Below are 21,714 nucleotides of genomic sequence, written 5' to 3' on the forward strand. Positions count from 1 at the left end.
TTCTCTTGTTCTATAAATCATAAATGTTAGTTCTCTTCTTCTTTTCTCAGAAAGTGTGATATTTACTTTGTAAGCAGGCATGTGACCAGGGGACTCAAAACAAGCAGAATTAAATCAAAAAAAGATCAAGAAAACAACTATTTCCCACAAGAAATAGGAGTTGTGTGCCTAAAATCAAAATGCTTGAAAAAACCTGACACATGCCTGAAACATTCATCTTCCCTGCCCTGCTGCGTCTACATCTTTTTGTCTGTCTCTGAACAGCAGTATATATTCCCTTTTCAAACATTTCTATCAATTTCTTCTCCTCTTCTGCCCTTATTTTTATTACAGTCTCCCTTAATGGCCCCACATCTTCTCCCTTCTTTGCTGTACAACCAGCAGTGATGTTAAAAAGACAGAAAAACTGAGCTGGAAACAATTATTTTCCATTAGAAATGAGGATAGAGTTGAATGTTTAAAACAGTAGTAAAACAAAATCTTAATGCCTAAACGCCCATCCTTGCAGCACTGAGTCAGTCAAAGTCCATCGTTCCCTCTCATTCATTCACTTTTTCCCCTCACATCTGTCTCCTACTGTTCCCATATTCCTCCTAACCCGCTCTGCTCTCAGTCTCTTCTTTTTCCCCCCATAAATGCCCCATTTATTTTTCTTCACCCCACTTTTCCCCTCACTTCATTGTCCTCCAATCAACCAATTCGCAGCTTCTCCCGTATCTCTCATCCCCATTCATTCCTCCGCTATTACTCTTATCTCTCCACCGCCAGTGTAAATGTGAATGTGTGTGTGAACACACTAACCTGCCCTTCTGGCATGCAGAGCAGAGCCAGGCTTTGTCCCTCTTGCTGTAGGTGCAGCAGGTCTTGCAGACGTTGTACTGGCAGTCCAGGCACTGGCGCTTGGGGTTGATCAGGAAGGTGAAGGGCGCGCAGCAGCGGATGCAGCAGTGCTCGTTGAAGCGGTGCTGCTTGGAGAGGATGGAGCATCTGCTGCCTTCCTCCGCCAGCTCCTGCTTCATCTCACTGAAACCGATAGAGAGAGAGAGAGAGAGAGAGAGAGAGAGAGAGAGAGAGAGAGAGGACAGGAGGGGGAGGGGGAGAGAGAGCGAGAGGGTGGTGAGCGCTTGGTGGAGAGGTAGAAACGTGAAAACGGCAGAGGACGGTGATGTGGAATAATTGAAGAAGCTGTGGCAAATGAAAAATTAAAAGGAGGGGTAGCGGGTGGGGGTGGTAATAAAACAAGAAAGGGGGAGGGCAGGAGGGGGTCGTGGGTTTAATGAAAACACTTCCCCACTCGCTGTCTCCCTCCCTCTCTCTCTTTTACACTGATTCTGTGGAATTAACGTGATGGCTGACATTTCAATTTGGGAGAACCTGTCATGCCTTGTTTGCCCACATCAGTCAAAACACAGCTGAGGAGAGGACGGCGTGCACGTCTCCCACATCCTCCACTGAAAAAGCATTGCATCTTTGTTGATTAGGGTGTTATGAGGATGAGAATAATAACAAGAAACTGGCTTGGATAGTGTTAAGTTGAAGGTCACTTGCTGAAGATCTCACTATCAACACATACAAACTAGCCTGAGAGAAAGACAGCATTAATAAAGAGCCTCCACAGTCATATTGGAGAGCTGTTTGGGCTCCAGTCCAAAAATTACAGTTTAAAACTGCAAAAGTGAAGGAGGACTAAGGAGCAGCACAGTCTCACTAATCTTCACACCTCAGAGAATTGTTCAGACTAATGAACTATTAGGATTATGGACTTGACCAAAGCTTGTTTAAAAATCTAATAAAATCCAAAGCCACAGCTGACACTCTCATCCCAGCAGCTGCATATAGCTGTGCATCCTCTTATGTGAATTCATGTTGTTGCTCATTGCTTTTAGGTTAGGTTTTGTTATTCTAGGACTGATAAAAAGAAAAAAAAAAAAAAGAGACAACATAATGTGGGCTGTTTATCAGTGTTTTAACCAGTAAAGTCTGTAGTCTGTACTTCAACTGTTCACATAAATTATGTAGCTACATGGGTTTTTCTCCTCTGTAGGATATGTGCTGACTGGGCAATGCACCACAGGCACAGGCTACAATAAATTATGTAATGCTTTGCATTTATATCATAAACCTATCATCATCAGTGCATATTACACTTGTGTCAATTATATCTAAAATAATACACATCGAGGAGGAGCACTTAAGTAACACATTTATCCATTACACTGTCACCCATCAGTTGTCATTAGGTGTGAATGGAGGCAGAGACGCAGAGATCGAACTGTTGCTGCTGGGAAAGTGTGAAAGTGAGTTCAGCTCGAATGCGCGGTGAGTAAATTATTTAAGCTGCTCCTCTATACACCACACACACCCAGGTTATGGCCTGCAGGGCTCTCACTGATCCTGCAGACACGCAGAGCAGACGTCATGTATAGTATACGCCAACAGACATGTGCACAGCTCAAAAAATATTCTTTATACTGAGAAAACAAGCCAACCCAAACATGTGATGCATGCAACACACACATAACATGTACACAAACACCCCCTTATGTGCCAAAGATGTGCGTAGGTGTTCACACTTAAGCAAAACCATCAAGTCTTATGAGGAAAATTAAATGTACAGTAAAACAGAGTACTGAATGCAGCACATTGTGAATTTCCTGTGTGCAATATGTGTACATGTGTCTGGAGCTAGAGGGTGCAATGCAATCTCCCGCTTCCCTAAGTTATTAACGTTGCTCCTCAAGCAGATCCTCTGCTGCCTCACTGATTGCTTTTCATCTGCATCATTAGACACAGCATATTACCAAGATGAACAAAGCATTTCATATACAGTGTCATGTGAGAGTGGGAGGGTAGGGAGGGCGTGAGGGTTGAAGGGCAGTGGTTCACGTATGCATAGATACTGATATACACACACACCCACTTCAAATGTGGTTCAAAAGTGGTTTCATATTCTGCAGACAGATGCAAGGTCAGAGCTACTGGGAAATGGTGGCCCAAACCAAATTAAAATAATTTAAGAGAAGCACATAATATAAAGAGACTCTTCTTATCTGAGTTGCAGCATCTGGTTCACAGAAGATCCAAAACGTAGAGTATATACACCGCCAAACAGAGCAAGACAAATACAGTATATGCAGCATGCATTTCTGTGCCAGTAATTCAAAGAAGCCATTGCCTGGAAATCATTTCCTTCAGTCCTGATTAGGATCAGGATCCATTTTCTCTCTCAGTGTTTGAGATATTGGCTTAATGAATAGCCCTCTTAGATGATGGCTAGCTCCGGCCGTTTAATTAAATGAGTGGGTGAATGTACAGTTATATCCAAGGACAACAGTGGTTCTTCATGCCTGATGTCCCTCTGAATTAACTCACATCTGTGTTATTGAGACATGAAAACCTGTGCTCATCTAGCAGCCATGTCTGTGGATACATGTGGGTCATCCAGGTGCTAGGAAGGTACAGTTAGCTCACGTCATTGTAACAGAGTCAATCTTTAATAGCAATGTGGCTTTTCATGATACAGAAATGTGAATTGTTAATAAGCATTTACAGTTAAGCTACTTATTCTTACTATTTACCACTCAATCAGACAGAGCTAACATCAGTATAGATCATTTCCTGGAAATACTTATGGGGAAATCTATGCATTAAGAGTAAATGCTATTAAATGTGGAGGGGATGACTCTAAGGTCAAGAATTCACATTGAATCCCAGTTTCGCCAAAACTCCATCTGCTGATGAAGACCATGATATGATCAGAGGTTTCAAGAACAGGTATTAAATGGAATTTGTGGAGTGCATTGTTTTGTTCCTTTTCACATACATCTGTGGTCATGTACTGTAGCATTATATACTGTATTTCAGTCTGAGAGTTACTCCTACTTATGTTTAACTCTACATGTAAAACAGCAGCGGACTCTCAGTCAGTCATTGATACACCCCAGCTAAGTCTGTTGTTCGCCTATGGCCACTTCAGCTGTCAAGTGGTTCATATATAATTTAATGACGTTGAACTGATTAACAGTCACACTTTCATCTTCAAGGCAAAACTACAAAATGTTAGTCAAGGTCAGTCATTCAATTATATAAAGCCTGTTCAAGACATACATTTGAATTCTGTTACAATAGTTTGGTAATGGTCAACCTAAGAGCTGCAACTAATAATTACTTACATCATGGATGGATCAATTAATAGTTTTGTCAATAACATCAAGAAATAGTGAAAAATGCCCTTTATGATTTTCCAGTACCCAAGGTAATGGATTCAAATGGTTCATTATGTCTGACCAACAACCCAATCCTTAAAGATATTGAATTTACAATGACATATAATAGAAAACCAGCAAATCCTTGCACTGGAAAAAAACTGTAAATGGAGAATGTTTTGCATTTTTGCTTAATAAATAACTGACACAATTAATTTAATAGCAAAATACTTGCATAGTCAATCTGTTGATTGACTAATATATCAATCAGCTATAGTCACCTTTTCCTCAAGCTACATTTGACCAGTTCAACACCAAATCAATATCTCTGCTCTTGTGAGGAGCACTGCACTAATGAAAAAGGTACAAGTACAGGGAAAATAACATTTCTATTTCAATACTGTTTAGATTCACCTACTGAGACTCCATTAATGTCTGCAGTCTTCACTACAAAGAGGGGTAGTGAAGACGATGAGAAATTGGGACTAAACTTTCCTTCAACCTCAGATCTAAGCCAGTTTGCTCTGCTGTGGGTCTACGGTGTGATGTTGACTCCAAACAAAGGCATTTTAACACATGAGAAAAGATTCAGACATCAGACAAGCATATGCAGATCATTTCCAGGTACAGCCTGTTTATTGGGTAAGGAACTCCAGTATGCCACCTCATGGTATTTAACATGTTTATTAGACCATTAATTACTCAGGTCCTGCATGGGTGTCAGCATGATCTATTGCAGTAGCTCTGGATAAATTAGGAACCACATAAAGTTCTGTGCATGCTGAAAGTTCACAAGAAAGCAAACTCTTAAATTAAATACTATTGATTATGCAAATGAGTCACTGCAGCATATGTGTTGAGGGTACAGTGATTTGAGAGGGGAGCAGAGCTCACACAGCTGAATACCAATTAATCTTGTAATTTAAAATCAGGGCAGCAGCATGATATCTGGATTTAATGACATGCAGTGTATTTCTGACAGCCTGTCTCTCCTGGCAAATATTGTTTGTGCTGAAGATCTATTAACTCGGTTCTCTCTCATCTCTCATTTTCCATCAATTCTGCCCTGCTTCTCCTTCGCACTTGCTCTCACTCCGTCTGCTGGCCATCTATTAACATAGTTATTTTTCAGAGTCCTCTCATTTCTCCTTCTACTTACTGTCCATTTCTCTCTTTCAGCTGACACACAGGCAGGCTAAGGCTTACGTTTATGGGTGAGGTTGAATTATGTTACGGCCAGATTTGTAATCAAGATAATGGTATTTTGAGGTCCAGCTGCCGCCTGGCTAGAAAACTAAAACAATTGCAGTTTTTTAAAATGATGCATCACGCTCTCGGTAGCTGTTCTCCTGTTCAGTGCACTGCTTAAGAATTATAGCTTTCAGAACTGATGCACTTCTAACCCTCACAAAACTGAAATGCAGTGTGATAAATCAGGTTTTGTGCAAAGTAAACACCATTGTGTTTATAATTAGTCATTTTATGGGATCCATTTAGGTATTTATAGTGACCAATTCAGTCACTCTTGTGGCTATCTACATACTTGTTTTATGCTGTAGAAGAGGTGGATTATAACTGTATAGTTTCCTCACACAATGCAATGTACCTGTGACCGATTTGAATAATGAATATTCATTTCATTATTCAAATAGAAACAACATGAAGAACCTGAAATCATAGCAGAAGTTATCTCAGGGCACATTTCCTACAGAGCAGGGCCAGCCCGTACTCTGCTGAAAGTGCTGGAAGTATCACTGAAAAAGAGATAGAATGATGATAGCCATCACTGAGTTTACATGGCTGTCAGATCAGAAATCAGTAGTCTTCTTATGGCCATGTGAAAAAAATAATTGGCAATGCAGCTTGCTGAATTTATAAACATCACATTGAAATCAAATCTTCATTCCTAAAGGCAGGTTGCTGCATACCTTTAGGTTTTGTGATGCACAAAATAACCCTAGAGAGCAGTGCCCTCCATTTCCATGCATAAGGAATGGGAATTAATTACTGAGCAAATACTAAGGGGCAATTAAAATCTGAAATGGCATAAATCAAACCTTGTTTGAGTATCACACTGGGTGTTATTAACATTGATTTTCACTGCACATTGATTTTTCAGCATGGTGGAGATATACATATATAGACAAGAGGTCTTAACACACAAACACTCGATTTGCTGTACAATACCCTGTTTGATGTGCAGGGAATGTCTTTTTGCCATATATAGTATGACTTTGCTGCTGAATGTAGTGCCATACACTACAGTTAAGGTGAATAGAAGACACTGAGAAGAGACAGCGTACAATAGTAAAGACAGAGAGGGCCGTGTTGTCGTGATGTTAACCCAGTCTCAGCACAGCTGAGGAGAGGATCCTGGAGAGAATGAGCATACAATATACCCAGGAGTCTTTGAACAGCGCTTTGATCCGCCTGCTGCAGTGGAAACCCACAACACCCGCATCTACTGTTCACCATTACACCAGTAAATCACACAGCCCCAGGGCCAAGGGATGTGAGAGCACACCTGGGTGACAGGAGTGTGATTGTGTGCGTAGTGAGCGTGAGCGTGTTCATGTGTGTATTTATTTATGTGGTTCGATGTGTGTTTTCAAGTGTACAGTAGCTAAATGCGCTTGGTAATTGTGAATTGATTGGGGGCTTTCCGAGCGCTTAAGGTGCTTTTAATTGAAAATGGGCAATTTCAGGTGTAAAGATGTGGATTTCCTGTTTCTCTGTAGACCTGTGTGTGTGTGTGTGTGTGTGTGTGTGTGTGTGTGTGTGTGTGTGTGAGAATGTGTGCGTACTTAGCTAAAGTCTGTACGTAGGAATCCTTTCCTGCTGTTATTTGACCTGAAGTGACACATTAACACACACTGTTGGTGTGTATGCGTCTGTAAATGTGTGTCATGTGTGTATGCATGCATTTCTATTTTTATAGATCCTGTGTGCATTAGAGCTGGAGGAATTTTGAAAAAAGCTATAAGAATGGAGCACATTTTGGCTCAGTTGAAGCGCAAAATTTGCATTTGGACCCCGACTGGGTGAAGCCGAGTTACACAGTTCATCCATCCTGAAAGCCAGATCCAAAAGAGAACAGAGAGAACCCCTGTAGACAATCTCAACTCTCTTTCTCCTCTGCAATGCAGTGGCAGAACGACACGTGGGTCATAACTTTCAAGGTAGAGGCTTTCTGACGTTCGGCTACTGGGAAGCTGTTGAATGATGTAGGGAGGCTGGTGAGCTTAGATGAATGAGGTAAATGGCAGAGATTCCTCTCATCTGCAAGGATATCCACTTTAAAATAATTTAAGTGGTTAATGATTAGTCCACTTATGAGCTCTGGAACACGTGAATAACAGGCTCAGGGAGGTAAAGTAACCAATAAAATCAGTCCAGACCTCCAAAGATTATCTGTCCTAAAATCCCTTTTGCACTTCACAGTACAACTTTTTTGACTATAACAGTTCATCAACACTCTCATCCAGGAGAGGTTTGATAAATGGCAGTTCTGGCCATCTCTAGAAAATCTGTCTAAATATAACTCTGACAGCAAGGAGAGGTTTGAGCTGAGATTCGGCCAATAAGGTAATTTTCTCTGACCAGAGCCATCTCAAAAAAAATCGAGCGGCTGAGTGACTTCAAATGATGGAGAGAGATACATCACTGCAGCATGTCATCTTCCTCCAAACCCTTGTGGTTGACATCTGGAGGACTACTCCATTATGTGCTGCAGGTTACTCACTCAAAACAGTGGACTCCTATTTTTATTGTAGCAACAATGATTGAATTTTTATTGTGACTTTTTTAAATGAAAATATGTACCCATGAGATGAAAAATTGCCTGACCAAAAGAGCACTGTCATAACAGTTTATTATTAAGGGCATACATAAAGCATACAAAAATATATTCATCAACAAAAAGAAGGACTCATCTCTGGAAAGACTAAATTAACTTCATGAAACCTCAAAGGCAGTAGGCTATAAAGAGCCAAAGTTTCCCTTCAGCAAATCAATATATTCATTACAGTTAGTCTGAGGTCATTATACTTTTATATCTTCAGTGTATTAGAACATTAACATTTGCTAATTAGCGCAAAGCTCAAATCCAACTGAGGCTGTTGGAAATGTCATGAGTCTGGCTTATATTTAGTCATAAACCCAAGTGTTGGACAAATAAAAATTTAACCTGATGATGGCGCTAGATCAACAAAATGATAACAGTTCATCCTGAGAGGGATGAATGTGTGCGCCAAATGTCATGTCATGTCAATGTCAATGTCATTGATCAAATAGTTGCTGAGACACAAGTGTTGACCTGCTGTCAGCACTAATGGAAAAGTCAAAAAGTCAGAAGGTCACTAAAGTCAGAAGTATTCATTTTCTAGGGATTGTGTAAATCTGTACATCATTTCATGGCAATCCATCAAACAGTTGTTGAGATATTTTAGTCTGTACCAAAGTGGTCCACAGACAGAGAAAGCAACATTGCCATCACTAGAGCTATACATCTAGTGTGGCTAAAAAGTGGCTGTAACCCTTTACTCTTCTGAATCTACTTTTGGGTCATAAATCATTTTTATTCCTATATTTCACAGGGGAAAAAAACAAGTTTTAAACATAGAGCTCAAACTTCTTTGTATTTCGTAAAGGAATGTGGCTAATTTATACAGCATACATTTTTAATCATGTTCATTTTTCTGTGGTGGCCTTGGTGTGGTTTATTCATCCACTGCATGAATAAAAAGAAAACACAGTCTGGCTCTCTTTTCTCTCTGTTCTGCCGCTTCTCTCTCATCTTTAGTGCACTCTTAATAACAGGCACAGTGTTTGCTTTTTATGCACAATATGTCTTCTCTTTCTTTTAGACCACCTGCCTATCATTCTGCAGCTTGTGTACAAGAAGCCCAAGGTGACCACAGTGGAGGGTGACGTGAGGCTGCTGCTGGTGTTGCTCTCCCTTCCTCTCGCTTTCTCTCTCGCTTAAAATGAACTAAGATAGCTCTTAAACCCACGCACATACACACACACACACAGAGAGAGAGAGAGAGAGAGAGAGAGAGAGAGAGAGAGAGAGAGAGAGAGAGAGAGAGAGAGAGAGAGAGAGAGAGAGAGAGAGAGAGAGAGAGAGAGAGAGAGAGAGAGAGAGGCACAGACTCAGATCTCACATACTGTCACAGCAGGAATAAAAATCCCAGAAGTATGCCATTACTCTAAATGTCAGAACAGCTCTCTCCTTGAGTGTGACAGCCTACTGCTGATGCTAGTCCTACTGTGTGTGTGTGTGTGTGTGTGTGTGTGTGTGCAGTATATTATATGCAGTATATTCCTTGTCTTTCTTCTCTATATGTCTGGAATCCCAAACAACTGTGTGCACATACAAGTGCAGTGCGTCTTTTGTTCCCTCCAACTGAAGCACATTCTCCATGCACAGACTTACTGTACACTAAATGTGTGTACGAGAACTGTGACATACAACTAATGCCTGGGGCGGGGGTTCCTCCTGGAGAACCTCAGAATGGGAGCACCCACCCCTCTTACTGCACCCCTTGTTAAGTTTTTCCACAGGGACTCATTCTTGCAGCATCACCGAGCACACATAAAGACCTGCTCCATCTCTTCATATACATCACATACATCACCCCTGCAAGCTTTCCAGCCCGCTGAGCTAAGAGGCATGTTAGTAAACACTGGGAAAAAAAAAGAAAAAAGAAAAAAGATGTATGCAGGCATGTAAGCATGAATGGATGAACGCAGACATGCACACATGTTAAAGACACATGCGTGCATAGACTACTCCATGATTGATAGTGCTCTCCCTGTAGGGACACTGAGGCGCAGTCCATCTCAATACTATGATGCACGCCAACATAAAACATAGAGAAAGACGACGAGGTATGCACAAGGCTTCATCAGGGGATGATTATTAAATTTTCAAATCAATTCAGTTCACTTAATTAACATGATATACAGTACGTGCAGTCATCTATGTCATTCAACACTGTATTAAACTAATTAACTCCTGTGGGAGGCCTTCCTGAAAGTCTTCTCACACAGGTGAGGCATCCGAAGATTTCCGCGGCATTTAAAGCTATAAATGACAGCTTTACTATAATCTGATTTTATTTGAAAAAGCGGGCACCCATGCTCACTTTTTTCCACTCCCTGTTTGTGCATAAAATAATAATGTTGTTAAAGCATATGCATATACTGGGAGTGTTAATATTGACATGGTGTAATGCATTTTTAATGCTGAGTTTATCCACAGCTTTGCAACAACATCAGAGCAATTATGAAAAGATAGATGCATGAAAAGAATCAATTACACAGAGCTTCCAGGCAGATTATCAGGCTAGCAGTGGTTTAAGATAATGTCACGCTCACTCTTTTTTAATTTCTTCCCCCTGTCATCCACCCCTCTCTACTTTTAAACCTGTGATATCATCTGTCCAAGCTCATAAGCATATAAGTGTGCCTAAGTGTGTCCAACTACGGCTTACTTCCCCTCTCAGCGCTATAGGTACATAGAGAGTCTTGAGCTTCTTCACCCTCCCTCTTCCTCATCTCCTCTCCTCTCTGTGAACCCCAAGCTAAAACGAAGCCTCAGCGCAATGGGGAGACTTCTCTCTGAACCAACTTTGGCTGTCGACGATTATCCAACAGGCCAATAATGAGCCCTCACTTCGGGAAACAATCCAAGTCAAATGTGTGTTCCACTGATAACGTTTCCAATCAGAACGGCCTGCCTGCATGGCAACTACGTGAGAGAATGAGGGAGAGATAAAGAGCGGGAGAAAATAACAAGCATGGGCAGTTTACTGCAAACTCAGCAAGGTGCTGAGATAATTTAGAAGTGAGGGAATTCAAGTTTGCATTCTGGTATCATAGTTTCTACCCTTCAATGACTCATTATTGACATATTAAATTGAAAGAAAGCCATACCTATTTAATTTGACCTTCCTCTGTCTGCAATGGAACAGGCATTTTCCAGAAAATTTAAAAAGTAGCAATGCACAACATTTCCTATGTGTAAAGAGAGAGAACAGATTAAACAGGACTGCAATTACTGAATTTATGTTAAGAGACTTTCAAAGAAGCCAGATGCATAAACATGTACATCTGACAAAGACAAGCTAAGGTCCAAAAGCAAATACAGGTTCCTTAAGGAGTATTTACTAAGCGCAGGTATATTATTTTATGTATTAAATACATGCTGTTACCCCCTTTCATCCAGGCCTCTGTCCCTCTCACTCCCCTCATCAAACAATCCATTGAAGCTCCACCATGCCACTTCTCTCCTCATTCATCCCTTCATCCCATGTCTCCAGCTGTATCTCAGATTAGCAGCTGTAGCCTGTACATGCCACGGTAGCAGGAGCAGGCTGTTCTTTCCTCAGCCGAATAATCTTTATACACACAGGAAAATTGAACCCAATGTGCCAAGAATGCAGCTTAACTGTCAACCACACCAACAGATGCCAAGTGAGGAAGGAAAAAGAGAGACAGGGGGGTGGGGGGTGGGGGGCAGCAGCTACTGATCACACATCCAACCTCAGTGCCTCCATCAGGGGGCAATGAACTGTTTGTAGTGAATGGCAGAGTCAATCTGTTGTTACGCAAGGGAACAATGACAGCCTACAACATGCTGCAAATATGCTACAGTATGTTTCATATAGAGTGAGGCAGCACTAGTACTACCTGTCACTCTGTGGATCCCATTCCCATGTTCTTTTATGTGTTCCCTAAAATGCAGCCACTTTAAAGGTAGCTTCAAAGAATCTACTTCTGAACAGTTTACATAACAGCTTAAATTTCATATTTACATCCATGTGCTTTTGAAAATTAAAAAATATGTTTCTTAAAATCTTCGTAAAATCTCAACCACAACAGCAGCTTGTGATCATTTATCTCGCCATACAGTGATAATATCAGCTGCAACAGTGCTACACAATATTCTGTGTGGTGCTGTTTTAGCAGTGGTCTCTGACTGCTGGGTGTAAGAGGATGTCCTGCTGTATATTAAGGAGGCCTGGGATAGCCGCCAGGGAACAAGTGGCTATTTCTGTGGTAACAAAGACACAGAGCTACAGAAGAGCAATGTTGAATTCCCCTGTGATGAGAGCAGAGCTGCATGCAGGGAAAATAAAGAGGAATGAACAAGGAAAAGACAGACAGAGAGGAATAATTAGGGACGAACTAAGTAGACGAGAGCAGGGAGTTATTTTTGGGAGATGCCAATTCAATTACATGGGAAGTGGGGTTTGGCTGCAGCTCTGACATAATGGGGGCCCCGGGCTCTCATACTGACCAGGACTCCAGATCCCTATTAGACTCTGAGGTAGCCTGAGTGGCAGCCACAACCCACCTGCTGTAGCTTAGTTTGTATGTGTGTGTGTGTGTGTGTGTGTATGAATGAGCCAAAGCATAGACTATATGTGCATCTGTGACAGATTTGACACTTGTCACATTAAACCACATACCCACACTGATGCACGCGCACACACACACACACACACACACACACACACACACACACACACACACACACACACACACACACACACAGAGTACATAGACCAACTCTCACTGTCTTTCACAGACGCACACACACATCAAATCAATCTGTTACACATGGCCTCGCACTCTGGCAACAGCAGGAGGACGACATGTCGACTCCACATACACTGACACAGAGATAGAATCAAACACACACAGCTACAATGTGAGGGATGGTTGTGCGACACCCACCCCTGTGGTTCATTTTCAGGTCCTAGGAGAACAGCTTTTGTCAGAGGTGATTTGGGGAAAGAGAAGGCAGAATACGGTATTGAATGTAGAAGACAGGCTATTGATTGCAGCGTTGGAATGCAGGGTATTTGTAACTGCACAGCACTTTTGATTTAACCACCAGAGCAGCCGATAATGACAGAGAGCAAGGAAGGCAGCACAGTTTATCAGTGCTAAGTGCATTTTGCATGAGTGCTTCAATACAAAAAATAGGGGAGGTAAATCCAGCAATGCTATACTTGCAAATGAGTGCTTTATAAAGAAGTCACAATAAAAAAAAAAATACTGTGAGAGAGATTTAAGAGAGAAAAAAGGAAAAACCTAACAAATAAAAAGGTACAAAGAAAGTGCTGAAATGAAAGCCATTGACTGTCCATGAAGCCCTGTTTGCTAACGAATCAGTGTAGACAACAAACCTAAGAACAAGCCTAATGCACTTCCCACAGCTAACAGACATGCATATTGGCTTTATGATAATACAGTGCGGGTGGCAAATCAATAGAGTCAACACAACAGACTCCAACTCGTCCTATGCATGTCAGGCTTTATGAACTTCAGGCCAGCCCATTCACACCTGCAATGCACAAGGAAGCGAAAAGCAATATGGATAGACCTTTATTCACCTTTTCTATCCATCCACCTTGGAAAAAAACAAAAAAAAAACCCCACAAACCTGTATCTATTTCAGTGGCTCAGTCAAACCTGCACCCAGAGCACACCGTGCACACACACAGATAAGGAAGCTCATACTTCCAAAATATCAGCTTTTTAAAAGCTACAGTACACATCTAACATAAAGAGGACTGACAGGAGCTGAAAATCTTTGTTACACTGGCAGACTGAATTTGAATTAGAATACAAATAAATCGGATTGTAACACAGAGTTTTATGAGAGTCTGAACTAGTTTACAAGCATTATTTGATAAAGTTCGGATTCAAACATTCATTTTTTCTCATCACATGGTCTTTTTGAATCCAAGTGAACTGGCCTTAACCTTGTAACAAAGCGTTCTTATAATGGATGCTGTGAGCTGCAGTGAACTCTCTCATCTTCAAGCGTCCTTAGATAACCCAAAAGAACCACTCATAAATACAATGACCTCAGCCTCAACACACACAAACACACACACACACAGATTCACACACACAAACACACACACACACATAATACTCTATTTATGATATCTGGACAGCTTACACTACAGGGAGTCCAGACCACACTGTGGTCTTGTCCTTTCAAGCCATAGACATTCATTTCCAGAGCGGTTATTATTTCCTGAGGCACTCTTACCGATAAAAAGGTTCTTTTTTTCATCTTAGATGGAAGTGTGCAGACAGAAGCCCACATGTAATCTTGCAGTTACACAACAATTTACACGGAGGCACTAGTGTTCAAGCAAACCAAAACACATGCCTACGTGCACACAAAATACTTAGCAGCAGACAGTCACATGAGAGGGCCCTGGGGAGTTAGAGAAAGAGCAGGACAAAGAGTGTGTGAACTGGAAAAGCTTTACAGAGAGAAAATTCACACACTACGTCCTTGCTTTGGTCACCTTGGGTTTCTTGTAGCACTTGAGTTAGAGGACAAAAGAGAGAGAAAAATACTGAGAGTGGGAAACAGATTTATCACAGCTGGACAGGTGTGGCTGAGGCTGAGGTTGAATGACCGGTACTACCCGGGACATTACTGCTACATGAAAGGAGACTTACAAGTGCTTTGCTCCAGTGGTTACTGCATTTTAACTTACTGCATTCCCCTCAGAGAGGACTTGCAGCAAAGACATGCACACTGATACTCTGATAGAGACACAAACACACACACAGACACACACACACACACAGACTCACGCATCCTAGCATGCACATCACATAGCTTGGACACTTTCCACGCACTCTGCAGCGACAAGCCACATAGAATAACAATGATATTGCATTTAGCTGGAGGCAAAAATATGCTCATCCATTACAGGATGGTCCAGGCAGTCACACAGCCATTTCTCATGGCGTTCAGCTACAGAGGAAAACTGCCTCATTGCATAAAAGCATAAACGCCTGTCAGCTTATAGCGCGAGTCATCAGTGATGTGCAGTCAGGGTAGGCAGAGAAGGCAGAACTTGTAATCAAGCTGAAATGAGATGTGCTGTATTGTATCTGTTTTATACATTTTAAATCCATCTATTTTACATTTGTTTGTAATAGTGTTATAATCAAAATGGGAATAACATCGCTCTCTTCTGCTTAACTCTTTTATTCAGCATAAATGTACTTTTTCATCCTCTTTATTAGACAGTACAGTCAAACCGGTAGTGCTGGAAGTTGTGCTTCAGGATAAATCAAATAAAATACACCCACAACGTTATGTGTTAATATGTTCACACATAAAAGGTTTCGGCCTTTTAGGTCTTGAGTCTATTTAGACTCAGCCTTGACTGGGGTCAGTCTTGGACTTGAGGTGATCTTGACTGAAGCCCTGGAGCTAGGCTGTCCCTGGCCAGTCATCCATTCAATAACTCAATTTAATGAAGTAACAAACCTCAGTGACAGCGATGACAAAGACTGACACAGCCCTGACACTCCATTCATTCCCCTTCATCAGTAGCCTGACATTGACTCATAGGTGACAGTGTAGCTTATGGCTTAAAGAGCAGACAGACAGCTCCTTGCATACAGGTGCCACTGTCTGTGTTTTTCCATGTGGTGGTTATGAGATATGAGAGATGTGGGAACAGGCTACACACACATTCTCTCCATACAAAAAAACAGGGAACAGCAGCCAATGCTATAGTGGGTGTTAGCCAGTTGAATAATGTACAGCTGCCAAATGGCATAAAATGTTCTTATACATCAGTTGAGAATGCCATAATGCAATAAATTGCTGACTAATGCCAGGATGTTTACTCTATATGTGTAATGTATTTTATTGGTATAATTATATTCCCTCAAAAGGACTTTTATAATGACACTGAAAGTTACATTGTTAAAGCAACAATTCCTGGTTAATTTAGTAATGGGATTTCATTACCCTACCTAACTATTTTAGGTTTTATTACCATTTTAATCATTTATAGCATTATGTTTCAGGTATGTTGACAGTTATTACAATAACTAATAGCAATATTCTCGGTTGCAGTTCTTACAGAATAATAATAATGTAATTTCTCTCTCATGCATGCACTTCATTCACTCTGATATGGTACATCTCTTGAACACTCAGTTGAGATCCAACACTGGCAGATCAGAGACTTGGCAGGCAGTCTACTCTAGTCTGCATGCAAGGGCACGCTGTGTGTTTACTTCACCATCAGCGAGTGACAACCTTCACAACCCCAACTCTCAAATGAACAGACAGGCTCGATGGCAGCCATTTATCTCCCCATCTGATTCCTGTTAGCCGTCTCCCACTGCCAAGGACTGGGGCTGCCTTCGAAAAGGGCAAAATACCACCAACTGATTGCAAACTGTAACGTAAACAGCCTTTCTAAATTGTTGTATAAGTCACAGCTAAAACAACAGGGGCATGTCAATGAAGGGCAAAAAACAACATCAAAGAGCTACAAGCTGCTTAGATTGCAGGGTTAAATCTCTTGCTTTTAAGTATAACAAATAACTGAGGGGAGGCAGAAATGACATAATAAAAAAATTAACCCTGTATTAGCTAATTAACATGTTTATATCATCATGAATTCAAATCTTGTGTGAAAGCAACCTAAAAAGCATAATTAACAAATAATATTGCAGTTTTTGGGTCATTTTGCCCCCGTAGTAGTCAAATTAACTTAATTCAACTTTAAGCACATAAATGGCATGGGAAGTAAAGATAGAGAAGCTCCACCAGAATGTAGCTACATAAAAAAACTTTTTTTGCCTTGCGATGGGATCACACCAACTGTGGTGCCTGTCTACATGTTGACGTTCCATCCCATGATTATACTCAGTAGGCCTAGTAATTACTACATTATTCTGGACAACATAAATCTTTGAATTCAGTCTCATTGTGATCTCAACTACACACGTGTACATTCCTATGACCGTATCTTTCACAGTTGTGATGGTATCCCACTGACAGAAATATGTCTACAGACATATAAACACCTGCCAAAGCACTGAAAGCTGGCTCTGTGATAGTTCCTGCCACAGCAGGCGTCTCCAGGACCACATTTTGCCAGACTCACAAGGTGAAAACAATACCAGCCACACACTGTCGCAGCTGGCAACAGCAGGCAATGAGGAAAAAATAAATAAATAACACACCTACAAAAAGGTGTTTGCAATTTCAAACTGTGTGTATTGATCCCAGCTTCTAATAATTGAGTTGTGTCTGAAGATGACATCGCAGTGACAAGTAACTGGAGCCTTTTTCCATTCACTCTGAACCAGCCTGAGAGAAGAAAAGCTGTAGAAGACAACACACCCTGTAAACAGACAGTATAGGTCTATTTGTCAACTAAATGCATTCAGTAAGTCTAACTTCATTAAAAACTGTAACTTCGGTAAAAAAAAAAAAAAAAAACAGTGGGGTGTTGTACCTTAATTATTGCCTGGAGGAATGGGAAGACAGTTCTGCCACCTTCTGTCGTAGCACAAATTATAGCTATAAAGGTTGCACAGCTAATGCAATTTTAAAAGTAGCAGTTTTAAAGACAAAATTAGTCAGGGCTCATTGTAAATTTCAAAACTTTTGAATTACAATGGAAAAACAAGGCACTTTTTTTCCACCTGCCTCTACATTTAGTTTCTTTTCCACCAAACATAACAGTCAAATCGTTGGAGCTGCAGCTGCAGCTTTATCTCACTACCAGGATGGATCTGACATGTGACCTGTGCCTGAACTTATCAGTGGTTCCTAATTTGAAGTGATAAATAAATCTTCATTAAAAACCAAAAGACCCTACAGTAGTTTGAAAGTGTGTGTAAGAGTGTGGTTCTCTCACATTCACCACACATGTACATGACAAATTGTTCCCTCGAGCGTCTTGTAGATGTTAATGAGGATTAACCTGGCTGGCATAGACACAGACCAAGTGAATTACAGGCTTCCACCGAGGGAAAGTTCAAAATGGTTTCAGACACAGTGTATAGATCTGCCTCTGATTTATCTCGACAGGAATGGGCTCAAAAATGGACACGTCTCTTGAAGCATGACTGCAGATAATTCAAGCTCTTATCAGCCATTTAAAATCTTGTCAACTGCTTAGCAAGAAAAATCAATGCATTTTCTTGCCTACATGCTCCCTCACTTTAAAATGTGAAATCCCATTAACAATTCATGGTCAAAGGAAGAGACCTCCATTTTAGAAAAACAGGATTATTAGCTTTCTAGCCCAGAGTTGAGAAGAAGCTCAAAACCACTGTGACGTCAGTTTTTGTTTTGTTTTGGTTTTTTTTGTGTTACACAGATGATACATGTTATTGAACATTAGTAAAACATAGCTCAGTATGTTTGTTGAGTATAAAGCTACAACCAGCTTGGCTCTGTCCAATGTTAAAAAAAAAAAAAGAATTAAAACAAAGGTGTAAATTAGTGAGATTTTTGAAGCTGGACAGAGCTGTTTCTCTGTTTGTAGTGGTGGATAAGCTAATCGTACCCTGGCTGTAGCATCATACTTACAATACTACACTAAGTTATACAGAATAAATCTAATATCCTACTAATAAAATCGTGATAGATCAGGATTTTTGGAAAGACATTATAAAAAATTATATTTAAAAATAAAAGTTATATGATATACATGATTATATGATTACAATATGAAAGAACAAGAAGTTTGATGCCCCTCTCATGTCTTTCTGTAAAGTTCAGACCTGGAACCAAGAGGCAATTAGCTTAGCTTAACATAGCATAACAACTGGAAGCATGAAGAGACAGCTAGCTTGGATCTGTCCAAGGAAAAAATATATTTTAATATGTTAATCAATGAGGTGGGCAACTTTGGACAGAGTTGTTTCCCCCTGCCTCCAGTCTTTATGCTAAGCTAAGATAGGCTAATTGTGCCCTGGCTCTTACTTTATACTTCACAGAGCGACAAGAAAATAGTAGGTATCATCTATTTTTCTGCAAGAGAGAAAACAAACAGATTTCTGTGAATGTAATTATGCAATATGACCATCTGACTGATCACCTATATTGTTGCACTGGTCTGAACATACTGTATGGGGTGCACTGGGTTTTCCAGTGTCCTTAAAGTATCAGTGTGATGACAGGTGATGAGAGGACAACACTGCTGCCTCGAGCCACAGACACACTGCAACAGACAGAGGATGACAGACACGGATGACAGGGGACAATCATCAGGAGACATTGAGAGACAGTGAGAGACAGCAGGACCGGGTGAGATAAAAGAAAGTAGACAGAGAAACAGGAGAGGGGAGAGCGAGTGAACGACAGAGAGGGGAAACAGAGGGGGGAGAACAGTGGATTGGAGCAAACATACAGGGATTTCCAGATGAAAGTGGGCAGAGAGCAGAGAAGAAAAATGGATTATCATTTGGAAAGAGTGCGTTTGTCTGTGTTTGTGTGTGTTTGTGTGTGTACAGGAGGTGTACAACACACATGGATGAGTCATAGCTGGATGCATGCTGCTTGCTACCAGTCAGTACTGAGAAATAGCCCAACAATTTTGATTCCAAGCTGTATTGTATCACTTAGCCCATATTTGAGGATTCACAGCTGGATTTCTACAAGGGGAGTAATGTTTTAATGCTTTAACATATCCCCTCCCCCAACACACAGCCTTTGTCATAAACAAAACTGCATATGTGCATCTGTGTGCATCTGTCTGTGTATCATTAGACATGTGCACACGTCATTGGGATAACATGCAGAGATGAGCATCCATGCACTGCGGCTTAATGCTGAACAAATCCTTATCTCGACATTAATCCCTATATTAAGATAGGCTTAGCTGCTGTGTAATGATACCTTGCTGGGTATGAGCATGTCAAGTATAATTTCAGGCTGACAAGCAAAATCAACAAGTAATTTCTATGTGAGACCTCTGCAAAATTCTCTGTCTAGTATCTGGAGGACAGTATGTACATTGTTTGAGATAATCGTGGTTATAAATGCAGTGGATGTGACGCAGGTCAGGGAGTCTTCATTGGGACTGGTAATGCAATAAAGGGAAAAATGCGTTATGCGTTGATACGTGACAGCCATGCTGATGAATCTTAATCCGAAATCTCATGACACATAGAAACAAAGCCAATCTCATTAGCAGGTGCCACTGTCGTTATGGCAACAGGAAATGACTGACAAGGTGGCATAGGTAAGAGTTGGAGATGAAGTGTGGGTAATTAAGGATGATGCTCCTAAACACACACACAAACACAAGCACAAACACACATACACTGACTTGGATTTTCTCCCTGCTCTGGTCTTGAACTGATGTATTTAGGATTTTCCCCTAATGTCCAATCTGGCGTCTCTGTATTCCTCCCTCGATATTATTTTCACTCTGTCTCATGGATTTTTCCACACACACACACACACACACACACACACACACACACACACACAGTCCTACACACAAATGCTCTGTAGGCCTGAAACTCCGCATAGTGGTGGGCTGTTATTACTCTATGAATCACTGCTGCATCCTGCTGCTGCTGTAGCTACACTTGTGTCCCACACAGTTCGATTCACACGGAGCTTCAGGCCTAATAGCCCCCGTCACCCTCTCTACTGTCACCTCTGAGCTCTCACACCCCTCACACCTCTACACCAAACTGTGAGGTCCAAATTTATGCTGTCTTCTTACCAAACCAGCAAGGACCATTGCTAAAGTGCAAACAGTTGTCTTCATTGGATCAACTGGGGAAAAAATTAAGCATTTTGGCATTCTGGGAAATGTATTTATTGACTTTCTTGATGAGTGTTAGATGAGAAGATCAATGCCACTGATGTCTGCTAAATATGAAGCTACCCCCAGAGGCAGAAGAGGCTGATACATCCTGACTTAGACAATAGTATGGCTCAAGCTCCAAAAGCACAGAGTCCTACATGAGCCAAAATCCAATATAATAATGTTTTTCATTAGATTCTCACTGCCTGTTAAATGCACATCATTCAAGCAGCATGTGTGTAATTTTCAAACCATTGTTGAGAAAGTTTCCCAGAGCTGACAAAGCTTCTCAACAGCTATAAAAGACATTATGAAACTGCTTTCAACAGAAATGGCAATTCAGTGTTATTATCAGAGTAGTGTAGCAGTCCCCATGACTATTAAATAAAATTTCCCATGTAAAACCACTGGAGAGCCTCTTTAAACAAACAAGATATAACTTTAAATGTGATGGTAAACTGGCGTTGTTACCTTTGGACCAAGCCAGGCTAGCTTTCTCCCCATCACCAGTCTTTATGCTCAGCTAAGATAGCCTGCTGCACACAATGGCATAGCTTCATATTTACCATGCAGAACATTCAATGCACATTCAAAAGAACTGAATATGAAATATTTATACAGAAGTTTGCTAGGAACATATCACACATCCTTGACATTGTGACAAAGTATCAATAAAGCTATAACATTATATTGTACTGCAGCTTACAATATCCCCAGGCTGCAATAAAGGTTATAACATAGCTATCATAATGTAAGTCACTATGAATGTATGGCAGGATATGTGAGGCCCAGAGGATCTTGTGGTAAACACAATTTGTGCCACTGCAGCTACCAGCAAGTACAAAACAATAAAGTATCAGCAGTTAGCCCAAAGTGAGATC

The 21,714-nt window shown here is 40.9% G+C and overlaps 1 protein-coding gene across 3 annotated transcripts in view; it reads right to left on the reverse strand.

The window, feature by feature from the left end:
- Positions 1 to 21,714, reverse strand: part of myripb (myosin VIIA and Rab interacting protein b) — a 106,899-nt gene that overhangs the window by 56,127 nt on the left and 29,058 nt on the right. For all 3 annotated transcript variants that reach the window (XM_071485379.1, XM_071485378.1, XM_071485377.1), the window contains exon 3: positions 802 to 1,023. In XM_071485379.1, the coding sequence (XP_071341480.1) occupies positions 802 to 1,023 (222 nt within the window). The remainder of the gene's footprint in view (positions 1 to 801; positions 1,024 to 21,714) is intronic.

The sequence above is a fragment of the Trachinotus anak genome, unplaced genomic scaffold (genome assembly GCF_046630095.1).
Source record: "Trachinotus anak isolate AG129_WGS33_773 ecotype Australia unplaced genomic scaffold, CSIRO_AGI_Tana_v1 ptg000009l, whole genome shotgun sequence".
NCBI classification, from domain to species: domain Eukaryota; kingdom Metazoa; phylum Chordata; class Actinopteri; order Carangiformes; family Carangidae; genus Trachinotus; species Trachinotus anak.